Source organism: Hakea prostrata, chromosome 1, assembly GCF_041222555.1.
Source record: "Hakea prostrata isolate BN-2017 chromosome 1, UWA_Hpros_2, whole genome shotgun sequence".
Lineage (NCBI taxonomy): Eukaryota > Viridiplantae > Streptophyta > Magnoliopsida > Proteales > Proteaceae > Hakea > Hakea prostrata.
Genome location: NC_142600.1, coordinates 60,732,502 through 60,748,928, shown reverse-complemented (window position 1 = coordinate 60,748,928; position 16,427 = coordinate 60,732,502). Strand labels below are relative to the sequence as shown.

At 38.0% G+C, this 16,427-nt stretch overlaps 1 protein-coding gene across 2 annotated transcripts; it reads left to right on the top strand.

Annotated features, from left to right (window-relative positions):
• Window positions 1-99: 99 nt before the first annotated feature.
• LOC149029263 (Protein kinase superfamily protein) lies at window positions 100-8,642 on the top strand. Of its 2 annotated transcripts, none has more exons than XM_089141353.1 (16): window positions 100-247; window positions 332-900; window positions 1,023-1,081; window positions 2,595-3,509; window positions 3,681-3,747; window positions 3,848-3,910; window positions 4,699-4,762; window positions 4,850-4,943; window positions 5,015-5,098; window positions 5,173-5,262; window positions 5,369-5,396; window positions 5,914-6,441; window positions 6,524-6,585; window positions 7,569-7,678; window positions 7,764-7,851; window positions 7,932-8,642. In XM_089141353.1, exons 2-16 carry the CDS (start codon window positions 471-473, stop codon window positions 8,202-8,204), a joined length of 2,955 nt encoding a protein of 984 aa, XP_088997479.1. In that variant the 5' UTR covers window positions 100-247; window positions 332-470; the 3' UTR covers window positions 8,205-8,642. The 2 variants fall into 2 exon arrangements, with proteins under 2 accessions (XP_088997479.1, XP_088997474.1); XM_089141348.1 differs by having other exon boundaries at window positions 4,847-4,943.
• The last annotated feature ends 7,785 nt before the right edge of the window (window positions 8,643-16,427 follow it).

Sequence of the window (16,427 nt, the reverse complement as noted above, 5' to 3'; positions counted from 1 at the left end):
GGGTTGGGTGGGTCCAATTTAAGAAAAGCGCGGGAACTCGTCAGAGCGAAAATGTGAAATATTGAAAACCCAGAATGAACGGCTTTGGCGCCTCTTCTCCTTTCTAATCTCCGAACCCATTTTCCCCCATTTTCAAGTCGTCCCCAAATCAATTAGAGTTCGCCGTTAGAGAGAGAGATTCTTCAAACAGGCATAGTTTTCTGGAGTAGTCGGGATTTACGTTCCAATTCATCAGAGCTTCTTAAAGGTAAGCTTTTCGTCCACATTTCTGGAAACCTAGTGTGATAATTCTTGACGCTGATCAACCTAATACTGTTGTTTCCTCGAACAGGTTCTCACTGTCATTAGTAGAAGATCTGAAGCACGGATCTATGGGAGATGAGGAACTTCATTTTTTTCGTGAGCAAGTTCAGATCTGAAATTTGGGATTGTGTTCAGTTTCGGCTGTAGTGATTTAATTTTAGGAAGCAATGGTGGGGTTTTTGACCGACTCGGAGCACTATGGAGTGAGCGAGGTAGACAGAGAGAAAGCGTGGCATCTACTCGCTGTTTTATTGAGCATAGGACGCCCAGCTCGTGTTGCAGAACTCTCCGCGAGATGTAATCTATTCCATGCGTCTCCTGATTTTGTCCAGTTCCTCTGCTCAATCCCTCATTCGCCTCTGTTCTTGACGGATGATCTGTTCGTCACAGTCGCTTTTGCTGCATTTTTGTCTTTTCAAGAGTTTGTGTCTAAGGCTCTTGATGGCTTTGTTCCGCGGGTCACTTTTAGGGTTTCTGAATCGAGGAGATTACCCAACAGTTTTCTCCGAACATATTTTCGTAAGAGGAAGGGGCCAGATACTATATCTGTACTGCTCTCCAGTGCAAAAAGGAGATTACTTTTGCCGTCTGAAACTAGTAAGATCGAAGTGTTCTTAGTGGTTAGCTTATTTTCCTCACAAGTTATTTATGAAATTCTGTTTACATCGATGTTTATCCAACCTGTACGGTATATACTGATAAAGGTGAACTGGAAACAGATGAAAACAACAAAATTTCGCTTTCTTTGGCGGCTAGGATCAACTGCAATTCTGCTGAGGTATTAGTTTTATTCCTAACCGATCTCTTCTTGAAATAACTTTGCTTATTATAGGTATTCTTTTTTTCTCTCCTTCAATATAAATTTTCCCTGGATCTGATTCTATCTATTTTGAGTGGTCCAATCTCATTGAGTTTTTTAAGGTAGGCTTCAGTGGCCGTATATTCCTTAGAAGCTTACTATCCCTAATGTGGACATTTAACATCAATTGATCTTCAAAAAAGGGGGGGAAATGTATTTAAATGGCTATGTGAGGATGAACGAATTTGAGATGGTTGACCTAGAACTGATTACTGGACAGATTAAGGACCCCATGATTGTTTACATGTCATATTTCATGCCCCGTATGTTTCTGTGGTCCCATGTAATAGGTTTGTTAGTGTACTTGTTGACTATCTTCAGCTATCAGACCTGTGACTATTGAAGTGTCTTTTTTTGACCTCCGGGTAGACAGATGACCATGTGGGTTGCCATCTCTCGTATTTAGAGGCCAAGCTCAATGACATGGCCTGCTACGTAGTTAACCTATTCCCTTGCTATGAGCATTGGTCAACAATTCAAATTTTGGACAAAATTACATCTTACCTGTGTTACGTGGGATGATGCTTTTTCCTTTAGGCCATAAAGTGGCCACATGAACCAAAGATAATCTGGAGAACATGTCCCCAAAATTCAGATTCTACGTAGGTTGCCTCACAGTAGATATTTAGGATTATATACATGTACTTCTTGACAATTTGTGTGCTTCGGAAAACGCATAGTATTTGGATTTCCTTAAACTATGACAAAAAGGCATAATCTAAAGAACATGTCCACATGTCCTTCTCCTCTTAGTATGAACTACTTAGATATAGACAAGATTGTTGGTAGCTTAAGTTTCCCCAGTATGTTCTCATGAATTGAATTCATTAACAAGGGCCACAGAAGCACTGGAACGGTATGATTTAGTTACTGCTTTGTCAATCCATATTAGTTGGGAAAATTAATTTTCTTAAATTTTCTAGCCAAGAGATTGACATAGAAGTTGCATAGAAAAAGGAAATTATAAATCAAGAAAAAAACCAGGGATCTTATTTTAGTTTGTAAAAAATTATTCTGCAATTAGATAGTTGTATGTAAAATTTGTTTTGTGTTTTGTTAACAACAGGATGTTTGGGGTGTCATAACTTAATTTCAGGCCATAACTTTTCCTTTCATCACCTTTTGCATTTTTCTTATACCAGCAACATCTGTATCAATAGATGTTGACCCAGGAAAATCTTTACAAGGATGTCATGGCTTTTTGCTTTCTCTTCCTGTTAAAATTCTAAAGGCAGACATTCTCTTTTCCCATTGGTTCATCATGATGGGCAGCTTTTGAATTCTCCGAGTCGTCCGGGGACATTGTGATATCACAAACAGTGTTTTTTTTTATCTGTTTCCAACCTCCATTTATTTTCTTTCTGGGATTTATTAGTTTTTAATCCACTGGTTTATCATTGTGGGCAGTTAATGAATTCTCTCAGTTGTGCAGGGACATATTAATATTGCAAACAATATGATTACAGACTTGGGCCCAAAGACCTCCTTGCTTATTGATTTGGATGCTGGGGTTTTATGTGAAAGTTTGAAGTGCTACAGTTTAGGATCTGAAAATGAATGCAAGATATTAACTGGACAGAAACAGTTACTTGGACTTGAACATACACACAACTTCGAACCCTGTAGGCCTATAAGAATTATAGAACATGAGCCCGAGCTGCAACCAGCTTTGGTGTCAAGTATGGAGAATTTTACTGTAGATAGGGACATTCAAATGGATGGATTGGAGTTAAGGAGTGGAACAAAAATGACTGCAGCATCTTGTCCAGAAGTAGATGGGGAATATAGAGCTTCAGTTATGGGGGCTGTTACTCAAGATAATAATTTTTGTGCAGCTTCTGGGAGCACACTAGTTGAGGATGGAGGGATTGATGAAGCGGTTTGTCGCTGGGAGGAGCAAAATTATTGCGAATCTGATGCTCCCAAAGAAGATCCGGGAAACACTGTCCCACAAGAAGATAATGCAGAACTGAGGGAAGTTCCAAGCAAGGATTTCAAGCTAGTGAATGAGTTGAACAGTAATACTTTGATGGCATCTTTTAGAAAAGAGCAAAAAACTGCCCAGGTTGAAACCCAGGCTGTTTTTCCATTATCTGAGTGTGCTACGGCCTTGAAGGAGAGAACAAGATCCTTTGTCAACCTAGAAGCTCAGAAAAAGAATGCACATACAATAGGATCACATGTTCTTTCTGGATCATTAGACTATAATAAAGGAGTCGACTCTGATAAGCAGCTGGAGAAAAATAAGAGAGATCAAATGTTTGGGTCCATGAAGCAGAAGTCAAAGCTGACCCGTAAAGACATATATACCAAAGAAAATAAGGCTGATCCCTCAATGCTACCCAAGGTAAGCTTGAGTCGAGTGACGATAGCACTCTAGCTGTATAATACCCTAATTTGTTTATTGAAAACTGTCATCCTAGTTGACAGTTGTGCTGGATTTGGTTAAATTGTGGTATTCTGGCTGTTCTATAGGAAGTTTTGGAATTCATAAGCATGGTTTATGGTCACTCTGCAGGATCATTCAGAGACAGAGACACCACAATACTTTGATTCTTTCATCATAGAGGAAGAAGAAGGCTCAGGTATTGAAACATTTTATTCATTTGTTTTCTAGCTAAATTATCCCCACAACAATTTAGTATAATGGTTATGCTAAACATGCTTCTTCATGCAAATATGCAGGTGGCTATGGCACTGTTTACAGGGCTCGGAGAAAAGATGATGGAAAACTTTTTGCTATAAAATGTGAGATATTTAGAAGCTTTTAATGTGCTTTTATGATTATAATTTGTAACTGTAATAAGAGTAAAAGCTAATATTTTCTTCTAATGTGACTTCAAATTTGAATAGTGTCATAAAATTTAAACTACTGAAAAAATTTGGGCTTTTTTTTTGGTTTTGGTGGGTACATAACTTGGCTTATTTCTATTAGATATCAATTTTCTGCTATCGAGTGGTCAGAGCAGTCCAATATTGTGGCAGTACCTATCATTTGGCAATACGACGAAAATTTTACTTGTGATGTCAGATGCTATTTCATCAACCTAGTTATTCCTGATTGTATTTTAAAAAAAAAACAACATTTCACTTACTCATGTAGATAAGTTCTATCTCAAGGGTTCCATTTTAAGCAACATAGCAGGATGTTGTGGTGATTCTGACCCTTGGATAGATGTTAGTTTGGATTACCCATATGTCAACTTTCACAAATTAATTCCATCAAATACCCTCTTGGGTATTGAGATGCCTCCATAATTTTCAGCCCTCTTTGTATGGCCATGCACATCACTGTAGTCCCTAGATTTTCAATGCCTTTTTTTTCTTTTTTCACTCAGCTTTATCCATTCTGGCTGAGATTTTGGCTGTCGAGCTAAGCTTATCTCAATGGCCAAATTGGTGGATTAATGAATTCAAGATAATAATGTCTTGAAAAGGATATAAATGTTAATTAAATACTGAAAATAACTAGTTTCATATTACATCTTGGTAGATGTACAGCAGAAGGTATCCTTAGTGCATGTTTATGACTGCAGGTCCTCATGCAAATGCTCACAAACATCATGTGAAGAATGAGCTGAAAATGTTGGAGCGATTCGGGTAGGAAGAATATTACTGGCTATGTGAAAATTCTTAATTTTGTTTTAATCAAGTTGCATATTTAAAATGCATTTTCTTTTAAAGCAGGGGTAGGAACTTTGTTATCAAGTACGAGGGCTCTTTCAAGAAAGGAAACTCAGACTGCTTTCTTCTAGAGCATGTTGAGCATGACAGACCTGAGGTAATTATTTAATGACTCAGTAGTTATCTTGTTAATCTTTTCTCTCTCACCTGTTCCACCCTAACTTGTAGGTTCTGAAGAGAGAAATAGATATATTTCAGCTCCAGTGGTATGGTTATTGTATGTTCAAAGCCCTATCAAGTCTGCATAACCAGGTAAGAAATCTGCATTGAGTTTTTGCAGCCTGGTCAATTCAATTCCTGTCTCTGACATCTTCATAAATTTGCAGGGAATTGTGCATAGAGATGTTAAGCCTGGGAATTTTCTCTTCTCCCGTAAGCTAAACAAAGGTTACCTTATCGACTTTAACCTAGCCATGGTCGGTGACAAATTTTCTTGCTTTCACTAGTATATTTGTTTGTGCTTGTAAACATAGTTTCTTTTGATCAAAGTATATGTGATGGTTTTCTTGGTTCTATTTGCAGGATCTAAAACAGAAGTATAGCCACAGAAGTAAGTTCCTTGTGCTTTGCTTTTTGCTTTTCTCCTTTTACCTTCTAGTTTGTTTCTTTGTTCTTATCTTCCAGAGGTCTCTGGATTGGATAATAAAAGAATCAACTGGAAACTATGTTTAACTGGAGCTTAAGTTATATCAATCTAGCTCAGCTAAATACTGTCCCTTCTAAATGAGTTTATCAGCTAGCAGAAGCCTGTTTAGCATCAGAACTTAATTTGAATTTATAAGTCATGGTTTTTATTAACTGAAAGATGTCCATTTCTTTTTTCACCACTTTTTGGTACATTTCCAATCAACACTTCCAATTTTCTGTCTAGTACAATCTCATTGGCATCCAGCGCGTTATTAAATGATCACCGTTGTTTGTTTTGTCAATGTATGTGCTTTCTGTGTCATGTTTATGCATGTACCTCCACTATTTGAACTATATCATCTAATCAACAAAATTGTCTTCTATAGTGTATTCCATGTTCACAAAACCATAAAAGCTGATGTTTCTGTTTCTGTGATCAGGCAAATCAAAGACAGCATATAACACAGGCTTCAATTATGTTGCTATTCCCAGTGCCGAATCAGCTTTGACTGCCAAAAGTAGAAAGTTGCTGAGTGGTAGACTTTGGGAAGCTATCAATCAGGAGGCAGAAAAGGATAAAAAGACTTTTGGACCCAAAAATGTGAAAAGGAGGGCTGACGTTAGTAGTCCAAAGGCCCATCTTGAGTTGGGCAACAGAAACATATTCAGAAGCCAAGGTGCAGATGGCTCTGGAATAACCTCAACCAAGGATGGTACAAGCACTAGAACTCCTTCAGCGGAGAGGTTGAGGGAACCTCTTCCAAGCCAAGGACGGAAGGAACTGATCAGTTTGGTGCAGGAGGCAATGCAAAGTCCAATTCATGATGCAGTTCATGTTTCAGGTTCTCAAAGGAAAAGGGTAGCTGCTGCTCCTGTGAAAGTGGAAAGCAAGCTTTTCTACCCAACTCCAATGCCACTTCATTCTAATGGTATTGCTGTTGCGGGTGCTGGCCTCTTAAAGAACAAAGGTTTGTATGATAACGCAAGCTTTTAATTTATAGTTACTTCTATTATTTTCCAGAACGACTGACCATGGGTGCTTATCTGTAGGTGATGGAAAACACAAAAGAGAAGGCCCTTGTGTTGGAACTAAGGGTTTTCGGGCTCCAGAGGTAAGGCTTTGCAATGCCCTACGACTTTTAATGTGTAAATCTTTAATTCTGCCTAAATCCTCTGTTTATGCTCCATTTCTTTTAAACCATTGGTGTTTGCAACTCATTTATATCATCGCTATTACTTTGCTACATTCATATCTTATGGGAAAATATTTGTCTATCTTATGTAACATTATTAAGAAATTTGATTGTTAATAGAAATAGTCAATTCTAACTCTTCTCCACCATTCATCCACAGAAAAAAAAATGTTAACTCCTCTCCATAAATGCCTATCCAAAACCATCTTCTTAGTATTGTAAATAAATAACCAGTTCCCCTATGTATATGACAAGCTAAACATGTACTATGTATACTTGTCACACAAATTAGAAACACAATATGAGCGTTAGAAAAATAATTAACATTCTACTGTAGGATCACTTTAATTTTCTTGATGTTTCAAACGTAATGGCAAGAGGAATGCATGTTATGAGAAGATTTACCTACCTCTTTTGATTGTCTTCTGCATATGGATGGAGCAAAATGTCATTCTGTAGATATCTAAACCCAAAAGTTTGAATTCTGCCTATCTGAGCAGTCTCAACCCACAACCTTCCTTGCTGGGCTAGTTTTGGGACTTGTTTCTATGGCACTTATGGACTTGTAATCTACATTTGGGCGCAACACTATTTGTAATGAAAATAGCAATTAGATAATTAGAAACATACAGATCCTGTCACATATTTCACATGCCAACTGTCTCCATGGGCCTCTAAACCTGTCAAATGATCTTCCTTAGTTGCTGCTAGTCAATGACTAATTGGGCTTGACATATGGCCAGAAAAGGGGCTTGGTTTGAGCTGGTTATGACTTCACCCATCTGGACTACTAGGAGCATATTTGGCTGGCCTTGTACTGTATCAACATGTCTATACACATGCATATAGATGTAGTGCCGTTACATTAATTAGATGATCCTAATGTTGGGTAGTTTGTTCAGGTCTTGGTCAGATCTCCTCACCAAGGTTTCAAAGCTGATGTTTGGTCTGCTGGTGTAACCCTACTCTACCTGATGATTGGAAGAACACCATTTGTTGGTGATCCTGAACAGTAAAGTCATGTTCCCTGAATTACAGTTAACTAGTAAATTTAGTCTTGAATTCCATTTCACTGATCACAATATTGTTTCTGGCAGGAACTTGAAGGATATTGCAAAGTTCAGGGGTAGCGAAGATTTATGGGAAGTAGCGAAGTTGCATGACCGTGAATCCTCATTCCCTACGGTACCTATTGTGTCATAGTTTTGGTTTATGTGATCACTAAATAATGAACGCCTTGCTTAAAAAGTTTCTCTTTCATTCAGGAACTGTTAGATATACAGGCCTTACCATCAATTGGACTGCAAAAGTGGTGTGAAGTGAACACAAAAAGACCAGACTTCCTCGAGCTAATCCCCAGGTCACTCTTTGATCTAGTGGACAAGTGCTTAATAGTGAATCCAAGACTAAGGATCAATGCGGAAGAAGCTTTGAGGCATGAGTTTTTTTCCTCGTGCCATGACAAATTGAGGAAGCAAAAGCTTCTCAGGCGGGGCATCAATTTGGATTCAGAAAGTCCTTGCCTTCCGACTAAGTAATTCTCATCTTGCTTTGAAGTTTCAATCTCACATGACAAGTCTAATTGGAGCTTTGGAGGTTGCAGCTCAAAGCTTCCCATTGACACCAGTTGTAATGCTAACCCCTGTATTTCTTTGTTTAATTTCTTTATTTGAATGTTGCATCTTGTAAATTGTCATTTGTTTAAAGGAAATTTTCAACACCATCCCTTGAGGTTCCTCCTAAGATTAATGCTACCCAAAAGCAAATCAAATTATTAGTCAGACCCTCTATCTGTAACACTATTAGACTTGTAACTCCATTTTACCATTTAGTTCACAGTAATATTCATCTTTTCTTACATTAACAAGTTGAATTTGAATTTTCATCTAGACTAATTTTCTTACTGTTAAAGCAAATATCATGAAATAGCAAATCAAAATGGAAACAAAATGAAACATAGCGAATTTAACGTGGTCTACATACTAATGCGGTATGTTATATCCACGAGCAAAAAGGAAAAAAAAAATACTATTAAAAGAACAGAAGATGATCTCACGACCAATTGCCAAGAATGGCGTTACAAGAACTCTCACTCAAAATGCTAATCAGAAATCTTAAATCTCTAATAATGTGATAGGCAAACATAAGGATACATGTATACAAACTTCAATCGGGTAAACAGGTCCGATCCATCAAGTGGGGTCATACCATACTGCGCGGGCTACGCCCTTGCGCCCTCTCCATAGACCAAGGTAAGTGGTGGGCTCCGAGCTTAGGCCTATTAGCCCAAGCCCTTTGCTTCCACCACAGATCTCCAAAAACGGGTCATTTGGGTCGCCCACCAAAATGTTATTGCGGGTCCATCTTCCAAGCTTGGTGCAAGAATTCGGGTCACAACAAAACAAATCTCCACCTTAACCTGAATTCTCCTACAAAGCTAAATAATCTTCATCTTCTCCAATAGTCCCTTCATGGGCCAAGCTCTAATGTAGCCAACTCCAATCAAATCCAAGCAATTATTGAACTTAGCAGTACATAAAAGCTTTGTCAACATATCAGTTGGATTGTCTTCAGTACCAATCTTCAACACCTGGATATTGCTTTCAACAACTACCTCTCTAACATAATGATCTCGAATATCAATGTGCTTTGGTCCTCTCATAGTACATGTGATCTCTAGTCAAGTGAATAATACTATGGCTATCACAATGGATAATAGTCACCTCCTGAACCATGTTGAGCTCTCCAATCAAGCCTTTAAGCCAAATAGCTTTTTTAAGTACTTCAATCACTATATACTCTACTTCTATTGTAGATAATGCAACTATAAGTACCCTTCCAACTGATTGCACAACCTCCCAAAGTAAACACATTCTTTGAGTGACCTTCTTTTGTCAAGATCATATGCATAATATAAGTCAAAATAACCTGTCAACTTAGGGGTGTCAAAACCTAACCCGAACCGTTGAAACCGGACTGAACGGGCCCGCTATAGCCCGAACCAGCCCAAACCGAAGCTTAATGGGCTGTGTTTGGGTTGAACAACCTCAGCCTGCAATGGTTCGGGCTGGGCCAGGCCAGCCCGAGTGTGGCCTGCTAGCCCAAACTCGAACCAGCCCGTTAAACCCTTTATAAAGGAATAAAATAAAATAAATTTAAATGTAAAAGACAAGAAAACCCCCAAGTATCCATTGTTATCCTTAATTGTTTTGCTTTGGAATATGCAAACACGCCATTTGGAAGATGGGCTTAGAAAATATATAGCAAGTGTATTATCATTTGAAAATCTTTTAATGCTTTATTTTGATGCATTTTTATAAGTATCAAGATGGGGGAGAAAAATAAGCAAAGACAACCCACTAAAATTCATCAAGATGCCAACTTTCTTTTGTATATTAGTTCTATAAGTTTTATTTCTTTGTAGATAAAAACTTTTTGGTTTTGAACACTCAACACAAAAGACTTGGAAATAACTTAATGCTTATATGTATTCATATACTCTTAATAAATTTCACATATCAACAAGATACTCAAAACATACCGCTAATAAACCCAAACCCAAACCGTTAGTAAACCCAATTCTAAACCGTTAGCCCAAACCGTTAGTCAGCCCGAACCCAAACCGCACCGGCCCGAAACCGTTATTTTCTTAATGGGCTGTGTTTGGTCTGAGTGTTTTTCAGCCCGAAACCGTTAGGCCCGGCCCGAAACCAGCCCAACCCAAACCGTTGACACCCCTGTCAACTTGTCACCATTCCTCCCAAACTCTAAACACACACCAGAGGTCCCTTTTAGATTCCTAAGTATCCATTTCACTGCTTTACCTGGACATGATAAGTATCTACTCACCACACCAACTACCTGTGAAATGTCAGGTCGAGTGCACACCATAGCATACATGATGGAAACAATTGCACTAGAGTATAGAACACGTTACATATAACTCACCTCATAATCTATCTAAGGTGATAAGGCAGCGAAAAGTCTAAAGTGAGATGCAATTGGAGTGCTAACAAGTTTTGCATCTTTCATGCCAAAATGCTCCAACACATTTTCCATGTATTTTGTTGAGATAGCCATACTTCCTTGTTTTCCTATCCCTTTTGATTTCGACACCATGAATCTTCCTTGCTGCCCCCAAGTCTTTCATTTCAAATTCAGTGCTTAATTGTTGTGTCAACTTGATAATCTTATTTATACTTTAACAGCAATCAACATATCATCAACATATAAGAGCAAATATATGAATAAACCATGAAAAAATCTTCTAAAGTATACACAACAGTCATACTTGCACCTACTATTGTCACACCCCACCTAGTCAAATCAAGTCACACCTAAATACCCGTGGGGGTGATACATTGCAGGATCAAGGTTCACGGCCAAATCCATAACATGACTCGACATAGCATAATCAAACAACAAGAAAATATTAAAATGACAAGTATTAATCAAGTATTAAAAATGTTATTAAAATTATCCATAGTTTAAGTTTAAACCAACATCCCTAAAGTTAGTTGAATCACATATCAAAGTTTAAGAAAGATTGTTTAGTAGCGAAAGTCTACTTTCTCGAAGGCTCAAAAGATTAAGTAACTGTCGTCATCTATCGGCTGGATGAGAAGAATATAACACATAGAAACTAGGGCCACTACTATGACATAAGATATCTCCAATGTCTCAAAACTGTTGGATTCCGTAGACACAGTCCGAACAGGCACACAACTCCCCATGTAGCTCTGTGTCCTCTGCCATGGGTCCCTCGTAGGACTCGAACAGCAGCGGACTCTCTAGGAAAATGAGGTCCTCATAACCTACAGTGAAATCTAAAAAGAATATACACATAAAAGGATTGAGTTCTATAGAACTCAATGAGGTCAATATAACCATATATATATAATGAGATGAGTGAGTGAGCATGCATGCAATATGCTCCTAACTCTAACAATGAGGTCTCTATGGTAAACAAGCATTAAGTTATACACCAACCTCCTTTGGGTGGTCTCAGTCACTCCCCCTCATGATACTCAAGCACGTCTTTTGGGTTCTCCACGGTATTTGAGTCAAGTCACATCAACCATGGCTGGGGATAGGTCACCTCTCTCTCACATCACCATTGGTCTGAGAACTGGCGCATGTTAAGGATAACCAAACGCCAAGCGCAAAGTCATAAAGTCTCGTACTACATGTGGTCCGGATATCTCCCCTCATGCCTAGTGCCCTCTTGGTTTGATATCCTTCTCCACCTAGGAATGGTATCCTCAACGAGAGGCATCTTTTGGATCACATTCCTTAGCCCTATGGTCATCCACATATGTTGGGGTGAATGTCTCTCATGTCTCCTCGCGACACTCAAGCCTGTCTTTTGGACTCCTATGAATCCAACCCTAACATATGGAATTCCACCATCTCATGATGACATTGAGCTTGTTTGATCCACACAAGACCCAGCCACTGCCATCACGGATCACCCAGCTTCAATACTCATGTTGAAAGGGTAGTAGTATTCGGGGGGGTTCACTAATCAACACTTTTAGACACTTATTGACCGTGTTCCCAGGTCTAACTGAATATAAAGTTACTAGGGTAATATGCAAACGCAAAACCCTAGATGATATACAAATATAGGTGGACATTCTCCTACTATTCAATCCACACATACACATCAATTCAAGATCGTCATTCAAACAATTTGAATAACAAATAAACATAACATCACATTACCTCCCATTTGCGCAAAGTCACATGCAATTCATAATAGACATAAGATAGCGATGTAAATGAAGATTTAAACAACACTAAATAATACACAAGATATGGCAATATGTTTTCTTCACCTGTCAAAGATAATATCAATCTCCAAAGTTCAATGAAATCCACAAAAGAGAGTGCAAGTGACCCAAAATAACCCTAGAAACATGAGGAATCGAATGAGCAACAATCGGGGATCAACCGAGGTCAAAGGGGAGTGAAACAAGCACCCAAACTAAGGGGCAGTTGATTGGGGCTCCCTGGGCCAGTCGACCGCCCCCCAAGGATCGCGACCAAAATGGTTGACTTTGACTCCGTTTCAAAATCAACTCAAAATGGGGCTTTGGGGTTTTCAATCTAACAACATTAAGGTCCCCAAAACACCTTTCAAACACCCCAATTGATTACAAAACGAAAACCCCCCCCCCCCAATTTGGGCTCTCCGTGTCTGCCTGTGGACATCTCAGAGAGGTTCAAATCTGTTTCAAATGCAAAGGATTGCACAAACCAACTCTCATTGGGGTTAGGAAACATTAATGGAAGAAGGAAGAAGCATTCAATGCTACCCAACATCAACAACCACCGCAACATTGCAAAAATCCCAACATAAATACTTCAAAAGAGAGGTTGCAAAGAAGGTTTTAGAGGGATTTTGTTCTCGCGTGCGCAGATATCCGCTCAAGCAACAGTTTGTGACACGTGTATGAAAAAAAAACCAACGACTCAAACAGATTTATCTTTTTAAGCTTCTTCCTCATTTGCAATCAAACACCCTTTATTGAAACTAAATTTACAAAACAAGTCCAAAATTTGGGTGGAAGCAGAAAAACAACGATTTTGCTTTCATGGGATCAAACTACCACATTCTAGTTCATCATCCTCCTTTCACAAATGAAACTCAAGAGCCCAAATTTTCAATTTCATTAAAACTCAAAAAATATATAGGTTCTGCAACAGATTTTTAGGTTTTCATTAGAAATACCCTACAAGAATAAACAACGAACCATCCAAGATTTGGATTTCTGAATTTGTTATGTTTCTTTACTTAAAATGAATACTATTGAAGATAAAAAGATTGACAAAATGGCTGATGGCCGATGAAGAATAAAAACAGGAAGAGAGTTCTAGTTTCAAGCTTGAGAACCCAAACACAAGAAAAGAAGAGAGGCATAAATAAAGGAGAGGCATCGATCGAGAGCAAAAATACAATACCATGTTAGAAAGAGATCAGATGTGGAGTCAAGGAAGCAAAATCGTCCGAATAGCAGTTAAGCCGACGAAGAAGATGGACTAATTACAGAGACGGAAGAGAGTGTTGAAAACACAATTGTTTAACCTTGAATTTTCTCGATTGCCATTTTCAATTGTAGTGATTAGGCAACTTGTTGACTTTAATTGAAACTTTTTTGTGAAGGACCCCTAGTAGTGAGAGAGAAAAAAACCCTTTTCCATGAAGGATGTTGATAACTCTATGAAATAGAGTTAAGATTGATAACTTTTATACTTGAGACGGCTTGATTTAGGAGTATTTTGTCTTTGTTTTAGTGATAGTATTCATTATGTGTTGTCTTATTTAGTCTTAACATGTTGCATTTTGTTCAGTTCATTACTGTCACAATTGCATGAATTTCCCTTCTTTTTATGGATGAATTTGACTGTTTCTCTTTCTCTTGAAAATGCAGGTGAAGATTCATAATAGAAGAACCTGTCATCTAACTTTGTTGTAGAGTTGTTGCTGCATTGCTACAACAACGGAGCAGAATATTCTCAGATCCAATTCAAATGGAATTGACCAAAAAGGGCTAACTTAAGTGGACAAAATTCTTGTAAATACATGATGGTTTTCAGCCCTTGATCTCAGGAGGAAAGTTCTAATCCTATGGCCAGAATCTAACCTAATGATTGAAGACATTTATGGAAGAAAGAGAAGAGAGGAAAAGAGGCAAGGGGGGAGATAATTCGACCAAGGTTGGGAATTGAGACTTGGCTGAGAGGAGGGAAGAGAGAACAAAAGCTAGAGCTCTTGTGGAAGCAAGGAGCTGTTGGAGTTGCTGATTTGCTGGAGAAGAAAGTTGGAACTCATGTGGAAGCATTGAAGCCTTAGTTTCTTCTTGTTTTTATAACTCTATCTTCTTACTTTCTAGTCTCATGTCAACTATACTTGGTTTTATGCATTTGAATTCTGTTATGGGCTAAATCTTAGCCGTGTTGGGATGATAGTAGTACCTAAACCTGAATTTTGATATGTAACTAATCATGTATTCTTTAGTTTTATTGCAATCCACTTTATTGTTAATGAATTCAGCATGTTATATTGACTAATTTCAGTTCTTGAATGATCTTTCTTGAATGAATGTTATGATTTCATTAATTGGAAAATTAATGAAGTCTAGGTGTTTGTTGAATTGTGTGAGTTAGCATCATCTTTAATTAGGTTGTGTTAATTAGTAGGTTGGGTAGGAATACCCAATTACCTCACATTACCATTGATTGGATTGGGTTTAAATTGCATTCATAATTCAATTCTTCATAGGAATATGCAGATGTTGATTTAGGATGCTAGCTTATGTGTATTGGAAAATACCATATTGCCATTCATTCCAAGTTCTTGATTTATCTTGGGGTTGTAGTATTGCTTTAGTATTTGTGTTATAAAATTCAGGGGAAGGGAAACTTGATTCCTAGCACACTTGTCACTCATTAAGTTTCTTCCATTGCTTAATCTACATTTTAGTTCCTTAGTTTTCTTTACCTGTCATTTGAGTATTTAGTTAATCAATCACCAATCAACCTTGTTAATTTCATTTAAATTAATTTTACTTTTACATTGAAAGTTAAGGATATAATTCTCCGTGTGATCGATACTTTACTTATCATCTATTACTTGATTGTGATACGTATACTTGCGTAATATCTTGAGATACAAGCAACAGATGTCATTTTTAGAATCGATATCCTCCAAAACTGAAGCTAGTACTTCAACCGAATCGAACAATTCGGTCTGACTTCAAAGAACTAAAAATGATTATTTGGTTCTCGAGTTTCATTTGTGAAAGGAGGATGAAGAACCAAAATGTGGTAGTCAGATCCCATGAAAGCAAAATCGTTGGTTTTCCACTTTCGCCCAAATTTTGGACTTGTTTTGTAAATGTAGTTTCAACAAAGGGTGTTTGATTGCAAATAAGGAAGAATCTTAAAAAAGCTAAATTCGTTTGAGTTGTTGGTTTTTTTTTTTTCATACATGTGTCACACAACCTGCTGCCTGCGCCGACGATATCCGCGCAAGCACGAACAAAAATCCGTTTTAGAGTCCTCTTACCTTATCGGGCAATTCCCTTTGTATCTTGCTCTTTAGCACCACCAAATGAGTGAAAAAGCTTCCAAATCCCAAGTTCTTCCTCTCTCCCACCTTCTTAGCCTCCCTCTAGCATAAACAATGTGTTTATGAGGAGAAAGAAACATAAAATATTGTTTTAAACCTACAATCCTGAATCTGCCCCGAAACTGGGCAGGGGAAGTCAATTTGGGCGATCAACCGCCTTTGACCAACCAGCCCTATTTCTCCTTTGTGTGAATGCCGATTTCAATAGGCTTCGGAGGGTAGAAAAGTCTTTTCAAGGGCTAATCAATGGTATAGTTTATCTCGAAATTTGAGTCATCTAGCATCAATTGCTAGGCATGTCAAAACCTCATTTTTGTGCCTTCCGGACTAACTTTCTCTATGCTCTTGAACTCCATTAATTAGAGTGATCAGGTCTTCATCGTGGTCATCCACTTCCATAGGTTCGATTTTCAACCACCCGGGCTCAACTCGTTTACTCCTTCCAAGTCCTGCATTTGATAACATGCACCTTACCTTTTCTAATAAGGTTATGGTCATATGCTCCACAACTCTATTCTGCTAAGATGTGTTCACAATTATATGGCATCTTGCAGTTCTCTCATTTTTTTAGAAGTCATTGAAGTCTCTTTCACAAAATTCTAGACAATTGTTTGTTCTCAATTTTTTT